Source organism: Candida metapsilosis (genome assembly GCF_017655625.1).
Source record: "Candida metapsilosis strain BP57 chromosome Unknown scaffold5, whole genome shotgun sequence".
NCBI lineage: Eukaryota > Fungi > Ascomycota > Pichiomycetes > Serinales > Debaryomycetaceae > Lodderomyces > Lodderomyces metapsilosis.
Genome location: NW_027138163.1, coordinates 687317 through 708350, shown reverse-complemented (window position 1 = coordinate 708350; position 21034 = coordinate 687317). Strand labels below are relative to the sequence as shown.

The 21034-nt window shown below is 37.7% G+C and overlaps 12 protein-coding genes across 12 annotated transcripts; 2 read left to right on the top strand and 10 right to left on the bottom strand. All coding sequences in view use genetic code 12, as the record gives it.

Annotated features, from left to right (window-relative positions):
• Positions 1–170: 170 nt before the first annotated feature.
• On the top strand, positions 171–929 carry I9W82_004039 (uncharacterized protein; the record flags this gene model as incomplete). The annotated part of the gene is made up of 1 exon (XM_067693069.1): positions 171–929. One exon carries the CDS (start codon positions 171–173, stop codon positions 927–929), a length of 759 nt encoding a protein of 252 aa, XP_067547627.1.
• A 215-nt stretch (positions 930–1144) lies between these two features.
• On the bottom strand, positions 1145–1414 carry I9W82_004038 (mitochondrial 54S ribosomal protein uL14m; the record flags this gene model as incomplete). Its single annotated transcript, XM_067693068.1, has 1 exon — positions 1145–1414. One exon carries the CDS (start codon positions 1412–1414, stop codon positions 1145–1147), a length of 270 nt encoding a protein of 89 aa, XP_067547626.1.
• A 468-nt stretch (positions 1415–1882) lies between these two features.
• On the bottom strand, positions 1883–3106 carry I9W82_004037 (uncharacterized protein; the record flags this gene model as incomplete). Its single annotated transcript, XM_067693067.1, has 1 exon — positions 1883–3106. One exon carries the CDS (start codon positions 3104–3106, stop codon positions 1883–1885), a length of 1224 nt encoding a protein of 407 aa, XP_067547625.1.
• A 1337-nt stretch (positions 3107–4443) lies between these two features.
• On the bottom strand, positions 4444–5697 carry I9W82_004036 (uncharacterized protein; the record flags this gene model as incomplete). The annotated part of the gene is made up of 1 exon (XM_067693066.1): positions 4444–5697. The coding sequence occupies one exon, from the start codon at positions 5695–5697 to the stop codon at positions 4444–4446; it is 1254 nt and encodes a 417-aa protein (XP_067547624.1).
• Positions 5698–6532: 835 nt separating this feature from the next.
• I9W82_004035 (uncharacterized protein) lies at positions 6533–7696 on the bottom strand (the record flags this gene model as incomplete). The annotated part of the gene is made up of 1 exon (XM_067693065.1): positions 6533–7696. One exon carries the CDS (start codon positions 7694–7696, stop codon positions 6533–6535), a length of 1164 nt encoding a protein of 387 aa, XP_067547623.1.
• Positions 7697–8866: 1170 nt separating this feature from the next.
• Positions 8867–10126, bottom strand: I9W82_004034 (uncharacterized protein; the record flags this gene model as incomplete). Its single annotated transcript, XM_067693064.1, has 1 exon — positions 8867–10126. The coding sequence occupies one exon, from the start codon at positions 10124–10126 to the stop codon at positions 8867–8869; it is 1260 nt and encodes a 419-aa protein (XP_067547622.1).
• Positions 10127–10433: 307 nt separating this feature from the next.
• On the bottom strand, positions 10434–11651 carry I9W82_004033 (uncharacterized protein; the record flags this gene model as incomplete). Its single annotated transcript, XM_067693063.1, has 1 exon — positions 10434–11651. The coding sequence occupies one exon, from the start codon at positions 11649–11651 to the stop codon at positions 10434–10436; it is 1218 nt and encodes a 405-aa protein (XP_067547621.1).
• Positions 11652–12162: 511 nt separating this feature from the next.
• Positions 12163–13386, bottom strand: I9W82_004032 (uncharacterized protein; the record flags this gene model as incomplete). Its single annotated transcript, XM_067693062.1, has 1 exon — positions 12163–13386. The coding sequence occupies one exon, from the start codon at positions 13384–13386 to the stop codon at positions 12163–12165; it is 1224 nt and encodes a 407-aa protein (XP_067547620.1).
• Positions 13387–14115: 729 nt separating this feature from the next.
• Positions 14116–15330, bottom strand: I9W82_004031 (uncharacterized protein; the record flags this gene model as incomplete). The annotated part of the gene is made up of 1 exon (XM_067693061.1): positions 14116–15330. The coding sequence occupies one exon, from the start codon at positions 15328–15330 to the stop codon at positions 14116–14118; it is 1215 nt and encodes a 404-aa protein (XP_067547619.1).
• Positions 15331–16180: 850 nt separating this feature from the next.
• I9W82_004030 (uncharacterized protein) lies at positions 16181–17512 on the bottom strand (the record flags this gene model as incomplete). Its single annotated transcript, XM_067693060.1, has 1 exon — positions 16181–17512. One exon carries the CDS (start codon positions 17510–17512, stop codon positions 16181–16183), a length of 1332 nt encoding a protein of 443 aa, XP_067547618.1.
• Positions 17513–17925: 413 nt separating this feature from the next.
• Positions 17926–18732, bottom strand: I9W82_004029 (uncharacterized protein; the record flags this gene model as incomplete). The annotated part of the gene is made up of 1 exon (XM_067693058.1): positions 17926–18732. The coding sequence occupies one exon, from the start codon at positions 18730–18732 to the stop codon at positions 17926–17928; it is 807 nt and encodes a 268-aa protein (XP_067547617.1).
• Positions 18733–18980: 248 nt separating this feature from the next.
• I9W82_004028 (karyopherin alpha) lies at positions 18981–20621 on the top strand (the record flags this gene model as incomplete). Its single annotated transcript, XM_067693057.1, has 1 exon — positions 18981–20621. One exon carries the CDS (start codon positions 18981–18983, stop codon positions 20619–20621), a length of 1641 nt encoding a protein of 546 aa, XP_067547616.1.
• Between the last annotated feature and the right edge of the window lie 413 nt (positions 20622–21034).

Below are 21034 nucleotides of genomic sequence, written 5' to 3'. Positions count from 1 at the left end.
CACTTGTTCAAATATACACACCACTGGTTTCTTCCTTTCAAAAGAGCTACTATTGCTTGCAACACACACCCAGGAACTGCCAACAAATCTTACCTCAATTGACCACCTGGTGAAACTCCGTTTGAAGAAAAAAATTTAAGCTTTTTAGAAAACCAAAGCCAAATCATCCCATGACAGCCACACGTGTTAACAAAAGCTCCCCTCTTACTCACCATAACAGTCCTACGCCGAGACGAAGAGTAGGTGACCCTTACATCACCACCATTGACTTTATCTCACTCATTATCGGACTTTACGGATACCAACAAATCACATCCATCCAACTACCTCCTCATTTACAAGATGCAGGACACTGGCAATTCTTAACCAACTTGTCACTCGTTTACTCCCTCTTTGTATTTCTTGTTGGATTCGTTGCTCATATAACCAAATCACATACTTTGTTCCTTTTCAAAAACAATTTACACCCCATTGGCTTAGCTTTAGAGACGATTGTTGCTGGAGTCTACTGGCCGTTACGATTATTTTTCCTTCATTTGCTAACTAAAGACCCAAGTAAGTTCTACTTGCCATTATCTACCGACTTGTGCATCCATTTAATGCCAGTTGTCAGCTTGCTCATCGATTACTTGGTGTTTATGCCTCGTTGGACAATTAGTGATAATACAGCATTGGGATTTGTTGTGTTGTTGACTACGTTTTATTGGGTCTTGTTGGATAATTTGATTGATGTTGAAAATGGTGGAAGTTATCCTTATGAGTTTTTAAATGTTGAAAAGGATAGTCAACGGATTCTTGTGTTTGCTGTTGTTGCTGCGGTGGCTTTTGCCCAGTTTTTGTTTATGAGGAGGGTTTATGATTGGGTTGTGGGAAAGACTGAAGAAGCTTCTGACAAGATTGATGAGGAGCTAGATAAGAAGGAGATGTAATAGAGGAGAAGTAGATGAGATGGAGATGAATATACTCACAATGACAGAAATGTAGAGGGGTACACCCGCCTTAGAACATCTGGAGGCTTAGTGACACACTACATACCTAGCCCTACAAGGAATTCTCAAAACATCTTCTATTCATTATATAGCTAGTATTTTCTCTGCCATCACCTATGTACAATATATTTCAACTTACCAACTTCTCTTCCTCTCTAAAACGTCTTTGGAGCCAACGACACAATCTTATTATAATTCAAATCCCTCAACTCCTTAGCAACAACCGAACTGATTCTCGTTCCCAAAGGTTCACCATTCTTATTAATCAAAACACAAGCATTATCATCAAATCTAACAACCGACCCATCTGGTCTTCTGAATGGAGCACGTTGTCTAACAACAACAGCACGACATATATCTCTTCTTTTAACTCTGTTTGAAGCTTGTGCGGCTGATGATGATGCTGATGATGAGGAGGAGTCCATGTTTGTTGGTCTTGCTTGTTTGACTACACATGTTATTTGATCACCTATGTGGGCACATGATTTGGGATTGTGGCGGAGGACTTTGATGCATTCGACTACTTGGGCGCCAGAGTTGTCTATTACGTTGAGGAGTGTTTTGAGGTAGATCATTGGTGGTTTGGAGTAGCTTGGTGAGATTTGGTGAAATTTTTTTTTTTTTTTTTCATTTTTTTTTCACTTACAAGAGCACTGTCATTACGCTCTCCATTAAACGGACACTGTTATCCTATACAAAGCTACTGTGTGAGTCAAACGTGATCGCTTCTACAACTCTCATTTATAATAATCTATTCATTCTCTGCATACATATATCACTAACTACGTATATTCACCAGTAGAAAGACAAATGAATAGTGAAACAAATCAAAAACAAATCTAAAGTCCATCAGCATATTTTCATGCTGCAAGTAAGCATCACAGGAACCCCCCTTACAAGGTCTTGTTCAAAAACTCAACGACTCTCTTGATACCAAAGTATTCCTTATCGTCGATTTGAGACACCTTCAAGTTTGGATTATCCTCAATTTCAGAAATAACAGCATTTTCCAAAAAGAGACCAGCATCATGAACACCTTGTGGTTCAATAAACACTTCAAAGTAAGCTTCATTGGCACCACCGCCATTGGTCCATGAATGTTTCTTTGGGTCGTAAACACCACCAGATTCAGATGGTCTCTTCAATGGAGATCTTAAAGCGTATTCGGAAAACTCCAAAATATCATCCAAGAATGATTCATGTTCACCCAAAATGACAAATACAGAGTATCCAGGCTTGGAATAAGTTGGAATTCTGGACCAGTCGGAATTCTTCTTGTCTGGAGTATTACCTGGAGAAACAACCAAAGTTTGAACATTGTTGTCGTTAACCAAAAGTGCACCTCTATCTGGTTCAGAAAAGAATGAGTATTGAACAACATCTCTAGCTTCGTTATCATAGTAGGAATGACCTTCAGTATGTTGAATCTTGTCTGCACCCAATTTAACCCATGGAGAAACCAAAATTAACGATTTAGGATATGGCAATTCAGGATTTTGTTCCTTGTACAAGTACTGAGTGAATGTAGTTGACAAGTGACCACCAGCTGAATCACCAATAAATCTGAAATCAGTGTTACCTTCTTTAGCTAATCTAGTATAAGTAGCAGTCAATTCATGCAATTGAGTCAATAATTCATTACCATATGAAGCCAAGGAATAGTCCAAGAATAAGACAGACAATTTCTCTCTCTTTGATGGTTCAACTAAGCTATAAATTGAAAGCAAACATTGAGCTTGAGTTGGTGCAGTTTGACAATAGTATCCACCACCATGCAAGTAAATAATAATTGGATCATCTTTGGATCTGTTTCTAGCTTCAACAATCCAAATGGAATTCTTATCATATCTAACATTGTAATTGTTCAAACCTTGAGTAACTCTAGGGAATTGCCAACCAGTGACTGAAAACAAGAATGAATTGGAGTAAAAAGAAACAAGTTTAGCATCAAGGATAGGGAAAGCCAATGATTTTCTGCAATATAAAACCTTTAAAGATTGAATCAAACTCTTTCTATATCTTTCATTGATACCACCTGAAATTGGGAAAGTGATGATGAGCCAGATTGACTCGAAGATAAGACTAGCTAAAACTTGCAATCCGTGTAATGAAACCATCTTTTAGTAGCTATGTATGTTCTTTGATGAAGAAAAAGGGAATAAACTTTTAGATCAATTGAAGGGAGAATTTCATCTATTTATATTCTTTTCGAGGGGATAGGAAAGCAAAACTGTGGAGTCCACGGGTATACAAAAAGATTAGGAGAAAGCAATCATAAATTCATAACCTCAATTCACATACCATATCCCTTTTAGACACTTTTTCCGTTCCTTGCAGTTCTAGACATTTAACATTGCTTAATAATTTTTTTTTTTTCTAAATTGCTCTCTTACTTTTGTCTCTCGTAAATTTTGTTCATTTGTCATTTTTTGCAACTTTGTAACCTCTTTCTTTTAATATCGATAAAACAAACTAACTTCCACGGAAATATAAACCACAGCTTGATTATCCGGCTATCATAACCAATTGCAAAGTCAAATCTAGCTTGCAATTCTTTCTTTTGAAAGTGGTTAGAAGTTATGGTGGTTAATAAGCGATTACAAAGCAATTTGAAAGTTCTAGATGAAATGAAATTAAGGTTTTTCTCTTGTGTTAATATATTTTAGTTTTACCCATTGTACATTTCCACACAATTGCTGCCATTTTGTAAGGAAGCCTATATAGAGAAACCAATTGATGGATATCCTTCTCTTTCTTACTTTGAAATATGAACAACCCAGCCACTGAAATCTCCCGTTCCTTTGGATTTGTAAAAGTATTGAATTGTATTCCCAATTTTGAAGAACTTTATCCGTTCAAACTTTAAGCCTTTCTTAATTGAGTGAACAATAGGCTGTGCAAGTTTAATGTAACTTTGTGTATCACATAGCTATATATTCTCCCCTTTGCCTATTTCCTCTTCCTATATTTTGTCAAACTAAAGTTCCTTCTCTTGCAGATTTAGCCGGAAATTACACAAAGCAGCTCTTAGCCGTCGGGTAATTATTACGGAAAAATTTCAATACAATTCCCAGTTTATTATGCCATGGTAAAAGGTCCAAGATCTAGTTTCAAAATGCTGATTAGTCATACTCGTACATTTCTTGGATTCTAGTCCTTCTGGGCGATTACAAGCGATCCAATAGTCTATCTTTGATGTTCTACTATGCAATAGGTTTTACGATTAGTAAGTTGAATTGCATCCAAAAAGGAATCCAGACGTTCGTCTATACAAATGGTCTAGAGCTATTCACGAGGTTCTACACTAATAACTGCATTTGTATGAACCATACAGACGCTTCAAAGTTTCATTACAGTGTACGACTCTACTATTACATGTATGACACTGTCGATTTCGTGTAAAACTTAATCGAGCAATCTCTATATTCACAATGACCAGCGGTGTTCACCAGCCTTACAACTTCCCATTTTCTTTGGTAGCTTGTGTAGTTTTTTCTGTACTCAACCTTCTTGCTTCTTCACCAACAACTAAAGTTTTGTTCAAGAAATCAACAATTCTTGTGACTCCGAAATATTGCACTTTATCCAATGTGCCCACTTGTAAATGTGGATTCTTCTTTACTTTTCCAATAATATCACTCTCGAAAAATAATACTGAATCATGAACTCCCCATGGTTCTACAACGACACTAACATAAGCACCGTTCTGACCATCAGTCTTGTATTCATGAACCCTGGCGTTGAAACTTCCTCGAGAGTCCTGTTTTTGTGGCACCAATGGTGATTTGACAGCGTATTTGGCCCATTCCAAAATGTCGTCACGTAAGGTCTCATGCTCTCCAGTAATGACAAATGTCGAGTATCCCTTTGAGTTGAAGGTTGGGATATCGCTCCAATCACTAAGTTTATATTCAGCATTTCCTGGTGAAATCAAAAGATCTGCGGCATTCTTGTTACCAAGCAACTCGATGTGACGTTCATGGCCGAAAATTTGAGTTTGAATCATATCACGACTTTCGTTTTCATGGAATGAATGGCCAGGTGTACGTTGGATCTCATCAGGGACAATCTTCATCCAAGGACTAATCAAAACTGTGGATCTTGGCCATGGCAATTTAGGATCTTTTTGTTGTTTCAAGTACTGTAAAAGCACAACTGACAAATTCCCACCAGCTGAATCACCCATCAATACAAAGTTGTCATTGCCCTCAGCTGCTAATTTCTTGTATGTAGCGGCTATTTCATACAATTGATCACCAATGAGAGATCCTTGTCCAACCAATTTATAATCAATAACCAAAATGGAGGTCCTCTTTCTCTTTTCCTCGTCAAGTAAGTAGTAGAAACCTAATAGAGACTCGATTTGTGATGGTTGAGTTTCTAAGAAATATCCACCTCCGTGAGAATAAATAATAATTGGATCCGACTTGGACCTGTTTTCAGCTTCCACGAGCCAAATGCTTTGTTTATCAAATCTCTTTCCGTAATTGTTCAATTTAGTCAACCCTGGATATTGAAGTTTCAATAATTTGTTAATGATAAAGTGGTTGCTCATAATACCAGCATACAAAGCATCCTTAACCGGCAACGTCAATGCAGCACGAAAAACTTCCATCTTTAATGAATTGATCAAACTATTTTTGAATTTCTCATTGACTCCGCCAAAAATTGGGTACTTTACGACTACCCAGAGTAAGCGTAAAGGCATACTGAGAAATATTAAAAGACCTTTAGCTGAAAGCATTGTTTAAACGAAGTTAACTGATTGAGAATAAAGTAGTGGTGATGGTGGAGTTGAAAGACAGTCAACTTTTATATTGGGAAGAAGAAAGTTGCAACAGACTGAATAAAATTCCTCTTCATATTTAGTTTCATTGTTGAAGACGGAAATTAAGACATCTTTATATATCTTTGGTTTTTATTTTTCCATTTTTTTTTTCAATGTGGGGCAATGAGGTCGCGCAAATAAAAGCAAATCACATGACAGAACTATGACGTAGGATCAACTCACATGGTGAACATCGGGGCAGGCTACAGTATACTTGGTATGTACGTGTTTGTAATTTTCCCACTCTATCTTCCAGGTTTGAGTTGCAAAAGATGTGGCTGAAGCTTTGAAAGTTACTCTTGCCTAGACCCTGAGAAAATAAAGTAAACGCCGCAGCGGAAATAAGGTCTGATGATTCCAGAGTGGGGGGGGCCAGATTATTAAAATCAAGTTACTTTATCGAACCACTGATAACGGTTGGACAGGCTTTTGTCGCTTCACTGGTCATAGTATTGCCACTGCTTCCATCTCGATTGCATAATATTGCAGAGATTCACATAATTTTCGCAGCCAAGTTTTAATGAAAGACTCTTTGCAGCTGCTTTTTCTAATTCACTAGGAATACTGTTACTACTGGCTTGCTGTAACATTAATACTTCCTACCAGAGACGGTCGGAAGTACTTAAAATGATACAAGGCTCCATATGATCTAGTGCTCTGTAAGTTTGATTACTTCAATTCTAATTACCTCTATATATAATATCTCGCATACCGGTCACACTTTATAGCCATTAGCTTGTACTGTTTGCTGTACCGAAGCTGTCAGCAACTCTTCAGCTTCTTCACCAACAACCAATGTTTTGTTCAAAAAATCAACTATTCTTGTGACTCCGAAATACTCAACTTTGTCCAATGTATTCACTTGCAAATGTGGGTTCTTCTTCAATTTTCTAATGATGGTATTTTCAAAAAATAAAACTGAATCATGAACTCCCCATGGTTCTACAACGACATCAACATAGGCGTCGCTTTCACCCTCTGTCTTGTATTCGTGCATTTTGGCCTCAAAACTTCCACGAGAATCCTGCTTTTGTGATATCAAAGGCGACTTGACTGCGTGTTTAGCCCATTCCAAAATATCGTCACGGAAGCTTTCGTGTTCACCAGCGAGAATGAATGTCGAATAACCTTTTGCATTCAAAGTTGGAATATCGTTCCAATCACTTGGCTTATATTCAACATTACCTGGTGAAATCAAAAGATCAGTGATGTCTTTGTCGCCAAACAATTCAGCATGACGGTCATGTCGGAAAATGTGAGCTTGAATCATATCACGGTTTATGTTATCATGGAATGAATGGCCCGGTTGAATTTGATGCTCACCGGGGACAAGTTTTACCCAAGGACTAATTAAAACCGTGGATCTTGGCCATGGCAATTTGGGGTCCTTTAGTTGCTTCAAGTATTGCAAAAGCACAACTGATAAATTGCCACCAGCTGAATCTCCCATCAATACAAAGTTGTCATTGCCCTCGGCTGCCAATTTTTTGTAAGTAGCAGCCATTTCATACAATTGTTCTCCGATGAAAGATCCGTGTCCAACCAATTTATATTCGATAACCAAAATCGAAGTCTTCTTCCTCTTTTCCTCATCAAGTAAATGGTAGAAACTCAATAAAGATTCGATCTGTGATGGCTGAGTTTCTAAAAAGTACCCCCCTCCATGAGCATAAATGATAATTGGATCAGATTTGGACCTGTTTTCAGCTTCAACGAGCCATATACTCTGCTCGTCATACCTCTTTCCGTAATTGTTCAATTTAGTTAGGCTTGGGTATAGAAGTTTCAATAGTCTGTTGATGATAAAGTGGTTACTCATAATACCTGCGTATAAAGCATCCTTAGCTGACAAATTCAACGCAGTACGGAAAACTTCCATCTTTAGTGAATTGATCAAACTGTTTTTGAACTTTTCGTTCACTCCACCAAAGAATGGGTATTTTATGAGTACCCAAAGCAACCGTATTGGGATACTGAGAAATATTAAAAGACCAACGAACGAAAGCATTGTAAACGAAGTTGGCTATGAAAGATTGTGTGGCTAAAGTGTAAATGGATTTTAGTCAGCTTGCTATATTTCGGGTATGCGAAGGTACTTGAAGCTCGACTAAGTAAACTTTCCTATCATCTTTGGTTTTATTCTTATTGATGGAAATTGAGAATTTATATACAAAATGCATCTATCTCATTGTTTTTGGAAAAAGAGGGGCATTGAGTCGCGCAATAGAAAATCACATGCCATAACTTTAAATCAAGTTCAACTCGTTGAACACTAATGCAAAGTTGATGCCACCAGAAAAGGAAATAAGCTAATCATTAGATGTAATTTTTCTACTCTATCTTCCTTACTCGGCTTGCAAAAATTTATATTGTGCAATGTGAAGGGCTCTGCTGAAAATAATACGAAATAGAAAATGGGGGACAAATACCCGTGGCGGATAACTCAAGTCGTTTCGTTATACACTAGTGACGGTTCATAAGATCATAAGACTAGACTGAACCAAAGACAAACACCACCCTCTTTTTTGTAAACATGTAAATGCTTTCAATAATGTTCTACCAGAGATCTCACCGACTACAATTTTTCGGATCAATTCGCAGCCAAATTTTTCAATCATCTAGAGAGTTCTACACGACATAGGAAATGTGACGCTTCGATGTATATATTCTGTTTTCGGCAAACCCTTTATCTTTATTGTATTGCGGCTAGATATACGGTAAGTTGATTGTGAATGTTTACGTGAAACTAACACTCTTCTTGCCTGCGCTTGATAGTTGTGGAGCACACCAACGTAGCTGTATAATCATAAACGAAGCGCAAGCATCGGCTGTCAATAGGGGCGGTAAGGTAATGACACAAAGTGGTGTCATTCCAAACGAGAAATGTTGGCGAAAGCCTTAAGGTATCACTAACCTTCCAGCTTTGTACACAAGCTGTATACAGCTCATAAAGTCATCGGTCTACTTTAAAGAGCTGCGTGATTATCAAAAGATGTTTATTAAAACAAAATCAGTGAAATATTCTCTCCGGGAGTATAGCAATGGCAGATTAGGACTCTCCAGGCACACCTCTGTCATATCCAGTGACGAGAGTCTTGTTCAAAAAATCAGTGATTCTTACCATACCAAAATATTCAAACGCATCCATGTCAGTCAACTTCACAAATGGCTTTTTCTTCACCACTTCAATGGCTGTGTGTTCAAAAAAGATTACTGACTCATGTATACCCCACGGCTCAATTACCACCTCAATATAAGCTCCGTCATTGCCTTGTTGTTTATACTCATGTGTAGCGGAGTTGAATTGTCCACCAGAATCATCACTGGGCGGCTTTAAAGGTGAACCTAGCGCGTATCTCGCCCATTCTAATGTATCATCGCGGAATACCTCGTGCTCCCCGGTTATAACAAATGTAGAGTAACCTTTGCTGCGCAATGTTGGAATGCCATCCCAATCACTAGTTTTGTATTCAACATTTCCTGGTGAAATAAAAAGATCAGCATAATTGGTGTCACCAAACAAGGAAGCTTGGCGTTTCTGATCAAGCATAAAGTTTGCTTCGACCATGTCATACTTTTCATTGTCATGGTAGGAATGACCAGGTGTAAGTTGAAACCTATCAGGAACAATCTTTATCCATGGGCAAATCAACACCAAAGACCTGGGCCAGGGTAAAGAAGGCACTTTGCTCTGGTGTTTCAAGTATTGTAAAAAAACTGTGCACAAGTTACCACCACATGAGTCTCCCATTAAAATGATATTGTCATTTCCTTCTGATGTCAATTTAGTATGTGTGGCAGCCAATTCATACACTTGGGTTCCAACAAGGTGTCCATGGCAGGCTAAACCATATTCAAGCACTAATATAGATGTCCTTGCCCTCTTCTTCTCATCAAGAAGATAATACATGCTCAATAACGTTTCAATATGTTGAGGCTGCGTTTCTAAAAAGAATCCACCACCATGGCAAAAGATAATGACTGGATCCGAGGTGGTTCTATTTTCAGCTTCAACGATCCAAATACTTTGTTTATCAAACCTCTTTCCATAGTTATTCAACTTGGTCAAACTTGAATGAAACGTCTTGACCATCGTATTGATAACGAAATTCGTCTTCATCAACGCCAACACTGAACTATCTTCCACCGACAATGATATTGCAAATTTGCAAATTTCCATTTTCAAAGCTTTGGAAAGACTATTGTGGTACTTTCCCTTTGCACCTCCATCAAAAGGGTATTTGATGACAACCCAAAGAAGTCTTAATGGAAGACTAAATAGAATGAAAAGTCCTGTGATTGAAACCATCTTGGAGATAGAGAAGACTGAGTTTCGCAGGATAGGGAAAACTCATTTCTTTTAATTTATAAGCTTGACTAACCGTAGTAGTTAAAGAATTCATTTAGATAAAGGCTTATCATAATACTATGGCTCGCTGTGCGGAGTATTTTAAACACCCCCCTTTTTTATTGCAAAACTAAAAACGATCAGCCGTATCTCGGAGGAACTACAAAAAAATTAGCTCTTTGTGGAGCACGTGTCATATTAAATCTCATATTGAAGAAGCTAAAAATAGAAGTTTCCATAAAGAGGAGCTAAAATATCTAACCTATATCTACAACACCTTATTCAAGAACTGAGCAATCCTTGCAGTTCCCAAGAACCTCTTTTCATCCAAATTTTTTAACTTCAAGTTTGGTTGTTTCTCCAAAAGCTTGGTTACTTCATTCTCGAAAAGCATGGGTGCAACATGGATTCCCCATGGCTCAAGAACAACATCAATATACGCATCATCTTTCCCAAGCGACTTGTATTCGTAAACCTCCGGATTGAAAATACCCCTCGAATCTTCTCTCGGAACAGTCAAGGGTGACTTAAGGGCATATTTAGCCCATTCACAAATATCATCTCTGAAAACTTCATGCTCACCAAAAATGACAAAAGTGGAGTATCCTTTGTTGTTAAAAGTTGGTATATCACTCCAGTCACTAGCCTTGTAAGGTAAATTTCCTGGTGATTTCAAAAGGTCAGCATACTTTTGTCCACCAAATACAGCTTTCCTTCTGGCGGCACTTCTAGCAACTGTTGCACTCAACATATCATATTTCTCATTTTCATAATAGGAGTGCCCGGGAGTGAGTTGGTACGCATCCGGCACAATCTTTGTCCAGGGACTGACCAAAACTGTTGAATTTGGCCACGGCAATTTGGGATTCTTCTCTTGTTTTAAGAATTGTAAAAACGTAATTGCCAAATTACCACCGGCAGAATCACCCATCAAGACAAAGTTATTGTTACCTTCAGATGCCAATTTCGTGTATGTTGCTGCCAACTCATGCAATTGGGTTCCAACATAATGTCCATGACATGTCAAACTATAATCAAGCACCAATATGGATGTCTTTTTCCTTTTTTCTTCATCAAGTAAATGATAAGCGTTCAAAATGGACCCAACTTGAGCTGAATTAGTGTTGAGTCTGTAACCACCACCATGCAAGTAAATTAAAATAGGATCAGACTTGGACCTGTTTTCAGCTTCAACAAGCCACACATTGATATTATCATACAACTTTCCATAATTGTTCAAGTTAGTCAATTTGGGATAAACTGGTTTCAAACTGTTAATCACTTGTTGGGTTGACTTTTTGGCAAGGTATACGCTATCTTTAACAGATAGAGATAATGCAAATCGAAAGATTGTCAATTTCAATGAGTTACGCAAGTCATTCTTGAATTTTAAATTGGCCCCGCCAAAGAATGGATATTTAAGAATAACCAAAATAAGTCTAATTGGAAGCGCGAGGAGCTTTAATATGGTGTTGAGTGAAACCATTGAATAATTTTGTCGTGGGTTGGTTATTGATCTTTCATTGGGTGGGTTGTGGCTCATTTATATAATGTTTCTAAACTTTGGCGCCAAAGTTTAGATTCTGTGATAATTATATTTTCAATAGACTTTTTTTGTGGAGAGACCGATTGGAAATGGAATTATCGATATGGGAAGCGGAGAAATCCTCGCGCGAGTGAAGATAGCCTTATCAAAATCGCATTTAGCTCTCTATTTGCTGCCATGAACCCATTGAATCTTGTGAGATGTGCTTCTGTCAATATAAATTCGTTGACTGCAAAATCACACAAAAAGGAATTAAGCGTCTTCCGGTTCCCACTTCCCGTCTCGCTATAATTTATCCGCATGCAAACAAGAATGTCATAGTACTTTTCTGAGAGGAAGATGAGAGTCAGTCGACTACTTGGCTTGGATATCCAACTCTGTTGTCATGTAGCGTTAAAGGTTTCAAATACACACCACTAGGTACAAAAGTTTAATCTACTTGTCTAAACCATCACAACACTTCTAACGTCATGTTTAGGAATTTTGTAATTCTAACAAGTCCAAAATATTTCTCCTCTTCCAATTGACTCAACTTCAACAGCGGATCCTTTTCCAACTTTTGAATGATACCTTCGAAAAACAAGACTGAGTCATGGATCCCCCATGGTTCAACAACAACGTCAATGTAAGCATCATCGACACCTCTACTTTCATACTCGTGAACTTTTGGGTTAAAGATGTTGCCAGAGTCTTGACTCTGTGGCACTAAAGTTGACCCAACGGCATATTTAGCAAACTCCAAAATGTCATCTCTGAAAGATTCATGCTCACCAAGTATGACAAAAGTTGAATAGCCCTTGTTGTTGAATGTTGGGATATCCTTCCAATCGCTGGCCTTATATGGGACATTTCCTGGTGAAATTAACATATCGGCTGGATTCCTTCCCCCAAGTAATTGGAATTGTCGTTTAGGCTCTCTAGCAAACTCCGAATTGACCATGTCATACTTCTCATTGTCATGATAGGAATGACCTTTCGTGAATTGAATTTTATCACCAATAAGCTTTACCCATGGACTAATCAAGACCGTTGACCTTGGCCATGGCAATTTTGAAATCTTCTCCCGCTTCATATATTGAAGAAATACAATTGCCAAGTTTCCTCCAGCTGAATCTCCAATAAATACAAAGTTATCATTTCCTTCGGAAACTAACTTTTCATAGGTTGCCACTAGCTCATACAATTGTGTTCCGATTAAGTGACCTTCACAAGCCAACAGGTATTCCAACACCAAGACTGAAGTTTTATCTTTCTTCTTGCCATCAAGTAAATGATACATACTCAACACTGATTCAACTTGTTCCAGACTTGCGTTTATGAAGTATCCACCACCATGCAAATAAATCACAATTGGATCGGATTTGGATCTGTTTTCAGCCTCCACTAGCCAGAAACTTTGGTGATCATACCTCTTTCCGAACTTGTTCAAATTGGTCATTTTGGGATACAATGGTTTCAACCCATTAATCACAGATTGTGTTGGCTTGTTGGCAATATAAGCGGAATCGTGAACCGATAAAGTCAACATGAACCGCCAAAGCTCAACTTTCAACGAGTTGCCCAAGCTGTTTTTAAATTTTGGATTCACTCCACCGAATATAGGGTACTTGAGTGTCACCCAAAGATATCTTATTGGAAGAGTCAAAATCTTCAAAAATCCTGTAAAGGAAATCATTATAGTAGTTTTGAAGGCCTGAATTGAAATGACAGTCGATTTGTCATGGTAGGAGGGAAGGAGTCTTGAACCCCTTTTTATATTTTTGCTGATTACATTTACGTATAAAGGAAGTTTGCGGTGTCAAGTCTCTTAGAACCGACCTCAAACAATAACTAATCAATGTGGGGTTAATCTATATCCCCTCTTCAGACTAACTCAAAAAAATGTAATGTACAAGTCTTGGGTGGGGATTGCAATGCGACATTGCTTATAATTCTAGCTCCAACATTATGCGATGATAATGTGGAGCGAAAACAATGCACACCAGCTTTCCATCATATTGACGTAATTTTGACAGTCTCCAAAAATATATCCGATCGGAGTTATTATAACCAATAAATCATTGCAGTTTTTATCACAGAGAGTAGCGAATTTTAAATAGACATGATCAGCTGCTCTCTTTGTAATCACTTGCCTCTGATTGCTCTCCTCGAAGTGGTTTACTTCAAATGTATCTCAAGAAAGTTGTTTTAGTAGTAGGAGATTGCCAACCATGGGAGAAATTACTTAATCATTAGTTAATCAGGGATGCTCTCTAGCACGTAAGTCCCACTCTCCCCAATTTATCCAAGCCAGCCAGCTCAAGTGAAGACAGAGTCAGATCTCTACATGACTTGGTTATCTAGTTATTGTCATCAGAGTATAAACATAATACGCGAGTACATACGCAAAGGCTAATCACACTACCTATAATGTCTTGTTTAAAAACTTGGTAATCCTAACAATTCCAAAATACTTTGCATCATCCAATTGACTCAACTTCAACAGCGGGTCCTTTTCCAACTTTTGAATGATACCTTCGAAAAACAAAACCGAGTCATGGATTCCCCATGGTTCAACAACAACGTCAATGTAAGCATCATCAACACCTTTACTCTCGTACTCGTGCACTTTTGGATTAAAGATGTTGCCAGAGTCTTGACTCTGTGGCACTAAAGTTGACCCAACGGCATATTTAGCAAAGTCCAAAATGTCATCTCTGAAAACCTCATGCTCACCAAGTATGACAAAAGTTGAGTAGCCTTTATTGTTGAATGTAGGGATATCCTTCCAATCGCTGGTCTTATAAGGAACATTTCCAGGTGATATTAATAAGTCGGCTGGATTTCTATCACCGAGTAGTTGAACTTGACGTCTAGGATCCTTGGCAAAGTGAGAGCTAAGCATGTCGTGTTTTTCATTGTCATGGTAAGAATGTCCTTTTGTGAATTGATGTTTGTCACCAACGAGCTTTACCCATGGACTGATTAACACCGACGATTTGGGCCATGGAAATTTAGGGTTCTTTTCCTTTCTCATATACTGAAGGAATGCGATAGCCAAGTTTCCTCCAGCCGAGTCACCAATAAAGACAAAGTTATCATTTCCTTCGGATGCCAATTTATCATACGTTGCAACTAACTCATACAATTGAGATCCAACCAAATGGCCATGACAAGCCAAACGATAATCCAAAACCAAGATCGACGTCCTTTGCCTTTTGTCTTCATCAAGTAAATGATACATGCTCAACACTGATTCAACTTGTGATGGACTTGTGTTTATGAAATACCCACCACCGTGCAAATAAACCACAATTGGATCGGACTTGGATCTATTCTCAGCTTCAACTAACCAGAAACTCTGGCCATCATACTTTTCTCCATACTTGTTCAACTTGGTTAACCTTGGATACAACGGCTTCAACCCATTAATCACCAATTGCGTTGTCCTATTGGCAATAAGTGCTGAGTCATGGACCGATAAAGTTAAAGCAAATCGGCAAAGCTCGACTTTCAACGAATTACCCAAACTATTTTTAAATTTTTGATTGACACCACCAAATATAGGATACTTGAGTGTCACCCAAAGAAGTCTCACTGGAAGTGTTAAAATCTGCAAAAATCCCCTAAATGAAATCATTGTAGCTTCTGAAAGCTTGGAGATGGAAAAGATCTGCTAGGTGGAGAGGCTATGAACCCCTTTTATAGCGATTTGAGGCATTTAAATACCAAAGGAAACGAATTTTTTTCTATAAATTGATTGGTGTCAAAATGTCTTAAGTCCGAGCGCAAAATAAACTTTTGTGGGGTTGATTATGGAAAAAGATCCCCTCTTTAGCACAATGAGATTCACCTAGCCATCTTGCAAATGTTACGCCCCAATGGTACCCTGGTTAATATATCTTAGCTTCGAGAAGCAGGCTGAACAAGGCTCCCCCCTATCGTACTTGTTCATGTGATTGTGCTGTCAAAAGGAGGTTAAATCAATCAACGAATGAAATTGTTTTATTCCTCTTGTGGAGAATCAAATATATATCAGTAACCATGTCTCCTCTCTATCTAGATGTCATTGCTGTCATGCCCAAAGAAATATTTGAGACTCGTGCTGTCTAAACTTTTGTAGACTGTAAACCAAACAAATTGCTTAATTATTAGATAATCAGTGGAAGTTATAAAGAAATCGTAGTTTCTAAAGCCCTGGAGGCAGAGTCTACCCTAACCACCCTAACAAATTACACTCACATACATTAGAAGTACAAATTACAGCAGCTGTCAAAGACACTTTCAACGTTTCATGGTAGGGGCATTTAGGTGGTGGTGAATTGTCAACTTAAATTCCATTTTGCACCGATTAGGTAATTCATTAGGTAATGACTACCCTAGAAAACTTCATCTTCGATACACACAAGTATTACATTCAGCTTTACCACAATGTAAATCAAATGTATATCTCTACACTATTCTAACGTTTCTACACATCATAATCTCTTTCAATCCTCACTCTTGCGAAAAAATTTGGAAAATGCTGACCGTGTACGTGAAGTAGATCTAGATCTGCTTTCATTAGTCAATCTGTAAACTGGATTCGGCAAGTGAGAGCTACTTCTTCCTCGCTCTTCATTCACCAAGTTCGTATATGAAGAGTTTCTAGAACTCGATGGACTGAGGAAAGAATTGACTTTTCGATGCAATGACAGCAGTGATTGTAAATCCTCATTTCCATCAGATGTTGTTGTTATTGATGGTGGTGTACCAGCAGAAGCACCAACACCGGTCCTTTTAAGCCAATTGGCAAAGTACTGTTCTGAATCTATCGGCTGTGATAAAACTTCAACGTAATTGTATGTTGGTTTTACAATAATCACTGGCACTAAAGCACATTCAAGGAAATGTTTTGACAAGGAGGATTTACTCAAAAACCCTCGATGACTGTGTTTCATTTCTTTTTCAGTATAGTGATGCGTCCCAATAACCATCATTGATGGTGCATATTCAGCAATGGCCAACTTCAATGTCTTTTGCGGTTTTCCAATGACCACTTCAAATAAAATTGCCACTTTTTTGAAGTGGACATTTAGTTTTTCAAAATTGCTTAAATTGGCATTGGCTTTGACTTTGTCAATGGAAGCGTACCTCTTCTCATCCAACACTTGCAAGATGACAATGGTATCACCATGAATGATCATTTCATCGAATAACCATTCAATGGCTTTGGTGCTCTCTCCATCATTATTAAACCCCACGAGCCAAGTTTTGTTATTTCTTCTAAACTTGTACTCGGGGTGTTTAATTTTCAATGTGAATGACTTTTTCGGACCTTCTTCACCGGTATCAAATGAGACTCCTCTCGATAAACTTGGTTTAACTAATTTTGTCAGTGCCGATTTTGGTAATGAAGAAAGTGAAGTAGTTGAGGATGATAATTGGGAATTCATAATCGCATTCTTAGGTGTTGGTGAAGTTTCAAAATTAAACTCATCATCTCCCCTACCAGCGGAAGTTGGAATAGTAGGTGACATCAAAGGTGTATGAGGATGTGAATTGACAGGTGATAAAAGCTCTGGTGATAAGACAGTACTGTGAGAATCGTAATCATCATAATAAAGCCTTCCTAGTAAATCAGACGAACCATTCTGTTGTTGATACAGTAGCACAGATTCATTGGAAGTATGGTAAAGTGCAGCGTTGAGCCTAGTGTTTCTAGCGGTTTCCGATTCATCTTCATTTTCGTCAGCAAGTCGTTTATACTTTTTCAATATACGGCCTTCGGGTGGCGGCTTTGGTATCAGGGAATGCAGAGGCTCGATATTTTCTTCAGTCATGGTTTTAGTTAGCCTTGTTGTGTTGTAATCGTGTTGGACGTTAAATCTCCACGTACTCAAAAATGAAAAGCGGTGCGAATACGATTTTCCGTAAACGGCTGATTGAAGCGAGATGTAACCAAAATAACGTCTATCTGTTTACATCTGTATCAACTAAAAACTATATGTACATGCGTATACTAACAAAGGATATTTACAGTAAAGCGGTAATACGCTCTATGACAAGATGGGATCTATCCACAAATTAGGCCGATGCTTTTCAAAACACAACAAACTTACCCAGAGAAGCTCTAGTGGCTCTACCGCACTGCTAGAGCGTCCTCGGTTAATAACGTCGTATTGCAACTTAGATCAACTCCTTCTGAACCTCTATTGTTCTCCACGATGTAATGCAGCCTCACACAAGCTCAGGCTTACTTTGGAAAAGTTCGTCCGTTGTTGATACCACTGTTTCGTTCAACTATACCCCATAATCTATCCATTTTAATACCACCAATATCATCAACAATGTAAAATTCTCTTTTGGATCCTGTCTCCTTATCTTTCTCCTCCCAACTAGTATAAGGTTTCCAAAACTTATGATCAGGTGATATAATCAATGACTTGTTATCAGTAATCTTTAACAACTCATTATACGTTTTCCCACCTGTGAAATTCAACTTTTCGACAATCAAATTCTCATCCTGGACCAAATTGTCCAAAGTTTGAGGTACTTCCTTGTTGTATAGTCTGAATATCCTAGTGACATAGTCCTTTGTCTTCCACTGAACTAATATTATAGGTATTATAGTACCAGCTAACAAAGTATACGCAAAAGAATCATCAAATTGAGTTGATTCGTAAATCAATTTAGATCCGTATAACCCAACAACACCAAAACTTAAGGTCAATCTCTTCAAAATGGACACATATTTAGCAGCTGGTGCTTCATAAATGGGACTATATGATAATCTATATTTCTCAGGAAGTTTAGTTTTGGAAATCTTGTGTCGTTCTTGTACATATATTGGATCATCTTCTAATGTAGGTGACCATGGATTATTTTCACTAACCAATTCATCTGTATCAACATTGGAGTCATTGGATTTGAATGATTTAGCTTGAAAAGGGTTTTGAATGAGCCTGGGGGAGGATGTAGTGAATGATTTATAAGGTAGAATGGGTGATATTTTTACCCTAAATAGTATTGTCTTTGATAATATTGGTCTGTAGAGCATCATAAATGAACCAGCAGCTGTGATGAAGGAGTTTATCTAGTTCAGTGAATATAACTAGGTTCTGCTTGTTAGAGTAGTTTTTACTAACTATAGTCTGATACTATGAAGGAAAAAAAAATTTTTGTCAATCAAAAGGGAGAAGAAGCAAAACAACAATCAATACACACACAGTCTTCAAATAGCAATCAATTTTTAGATATCATCAAGTATACACTCATCATATCCAACAGACTAGTGTATCTATATCAACAATGGATGCAAATGCAACTGAAAGATTTGTTCCAGAATATCGTCGTACTAATTTCAAAAACAAGTCACGTTTCCAAAGTGATGAGTTGAGAAGAAGAAGAGAAACTCATCAAGTTGATTTAAGAAAACAGAAAAGAGAAGAAGTGCTTGCTAAAAGAAGAAATTTCCAACACGATGCCAATGATTCAGAAGATGAAGAAGAATTTAATCAAAATGGTTCACATAGCCATGATGAAAATCAATTTTACAACAATTTAAAACAAGATTTACCTAAAATGATTGAAATGATTCAAGCTCCTGATTTTGAGTCTCAATTGGCTGCAACTGTTAAATTTCGTCAAATATTATCAAGAGAACATAATCCACCAATTGATTTAGTTATTCAACTGGGGGTTATACCAACCTTGGTTGAGTTTATGAAGGACGATCATCCAGATATGTTACAATTGGAAGCAGCTTGGGCGTTGACCAACATAGCCTCAGGAAACTCTCATCAAACTAGAGTTGTTGTTGAAGCTAATGCAGTTCCTTTATTTGTTCAATTGTTGTATTCTCAAAGTCTTGAAGTTAAAGAACAAGCAATTTGGGCCTTGGGTAATGTTGCTGGTGATTCTGCTGATAATAGAGACTATGTTTTGAGCTGTGGTGCTATGGAACCAGTATTGAACTTGTTCAACTCCACCAAGATGTCATTGATTAGAACCGCTACATGGACATTATCAAACTTGTGTAGAGGTAAAGCACCACCACCAGATTGGAACATTGTTTCTCAAGCTATTCCAACATTGGCCAAATTGATTTATTCAGTGGATTCAGAGACATTGGTGGATGCTTGTTGGGCAGTTTCTTACTTATCAGATGGAACGTCTGAAGCTATTCAAGCAGTTGTTGATGCAAGAATTCCTCACCGTCTTGTTGAATTATTGGGTCATGAATCTACATTGGTTCAAACACCTTCATTAAGAGCCATTGGTAATATCGTCACTGGTTCCGATTATCAAACTCAAATTGTAATCAATGCTGGTGTTTTACCAGCAATGGCGCCATTATTAAACTCACCAAAAGAAACAATTCGAAAGGAGGCCTGTTGGACAATTTCAAATATAACTGCTGGTACACCTGAACAAATACAAGCAGTCATAGACTCAAACTTGATACCACAAGTGATTAGACTATTAATTAATGGTGATTATAAAACCAAGAAGGAAGCTTGTTGGGCCATTTCCAATGCTTCTTCAGGAGGTTTACATAAACCAGAAATAATTCGCTACTTGGTGAGTCAAGGATGTATTAAGCCACTTTGTGACTTGTTATCAGTTGCTGATACCAAGATTATTGAAGTTACTTTGGACTCTTTGGAAAATATTTTGAAAATGGGAGAAATGGATAAGGAAGCAAGAGGAACTGGAGTTAATGAAAATGCATTGTTTATTGAAGAAGCTGGTGGTATGGAAAAGATTTTTGAATGTCAAAACAATGCCAATGAAAAGATTTATCAAAAGGCATACAATATTATTGAGAAATATTTCAGTGATGAAGAAGATGAGAATATTGAAGATGAGAACTTAGTGCCTGAAGCATATGGTAATTCATTTGGATTTGGAATTGATAACTCAAATCAACAACAAAACTTCCAATTTTAAAGCAAAAAAGAGGAGAACGAAGCCTTGTGTCACTTAGCTAGTTAGGCTCAAGCTTGCACACCTCCCTCATTTGCCTTCCTCTTATCATTTACAATTCCCAGCCCCACCCCCCAAACACCTATTCTGCCTTTTGATTCTTGTGTTCAAACTTAGATATGAAAACGATACATTCCAAACTGAAGCTTTCTTTGATTATCTATACCACATTGAGTGACTTAAGTTGTGTGTTTCTTTTGTGAGAGCAAATTTCTATAGGGTATTGTTTTTTTTTTTGGTGGTTGTTTTCTCTATTGGTTGTTATTATTGTATACGGCGTTCTCGTATATAGGTCTTATTTACTCTAGCATTCTCTTTTTACTTGTCTACATACTCTCTTTCTCTGTAATAAATGGGTGTTAATAATACCTCTGGTT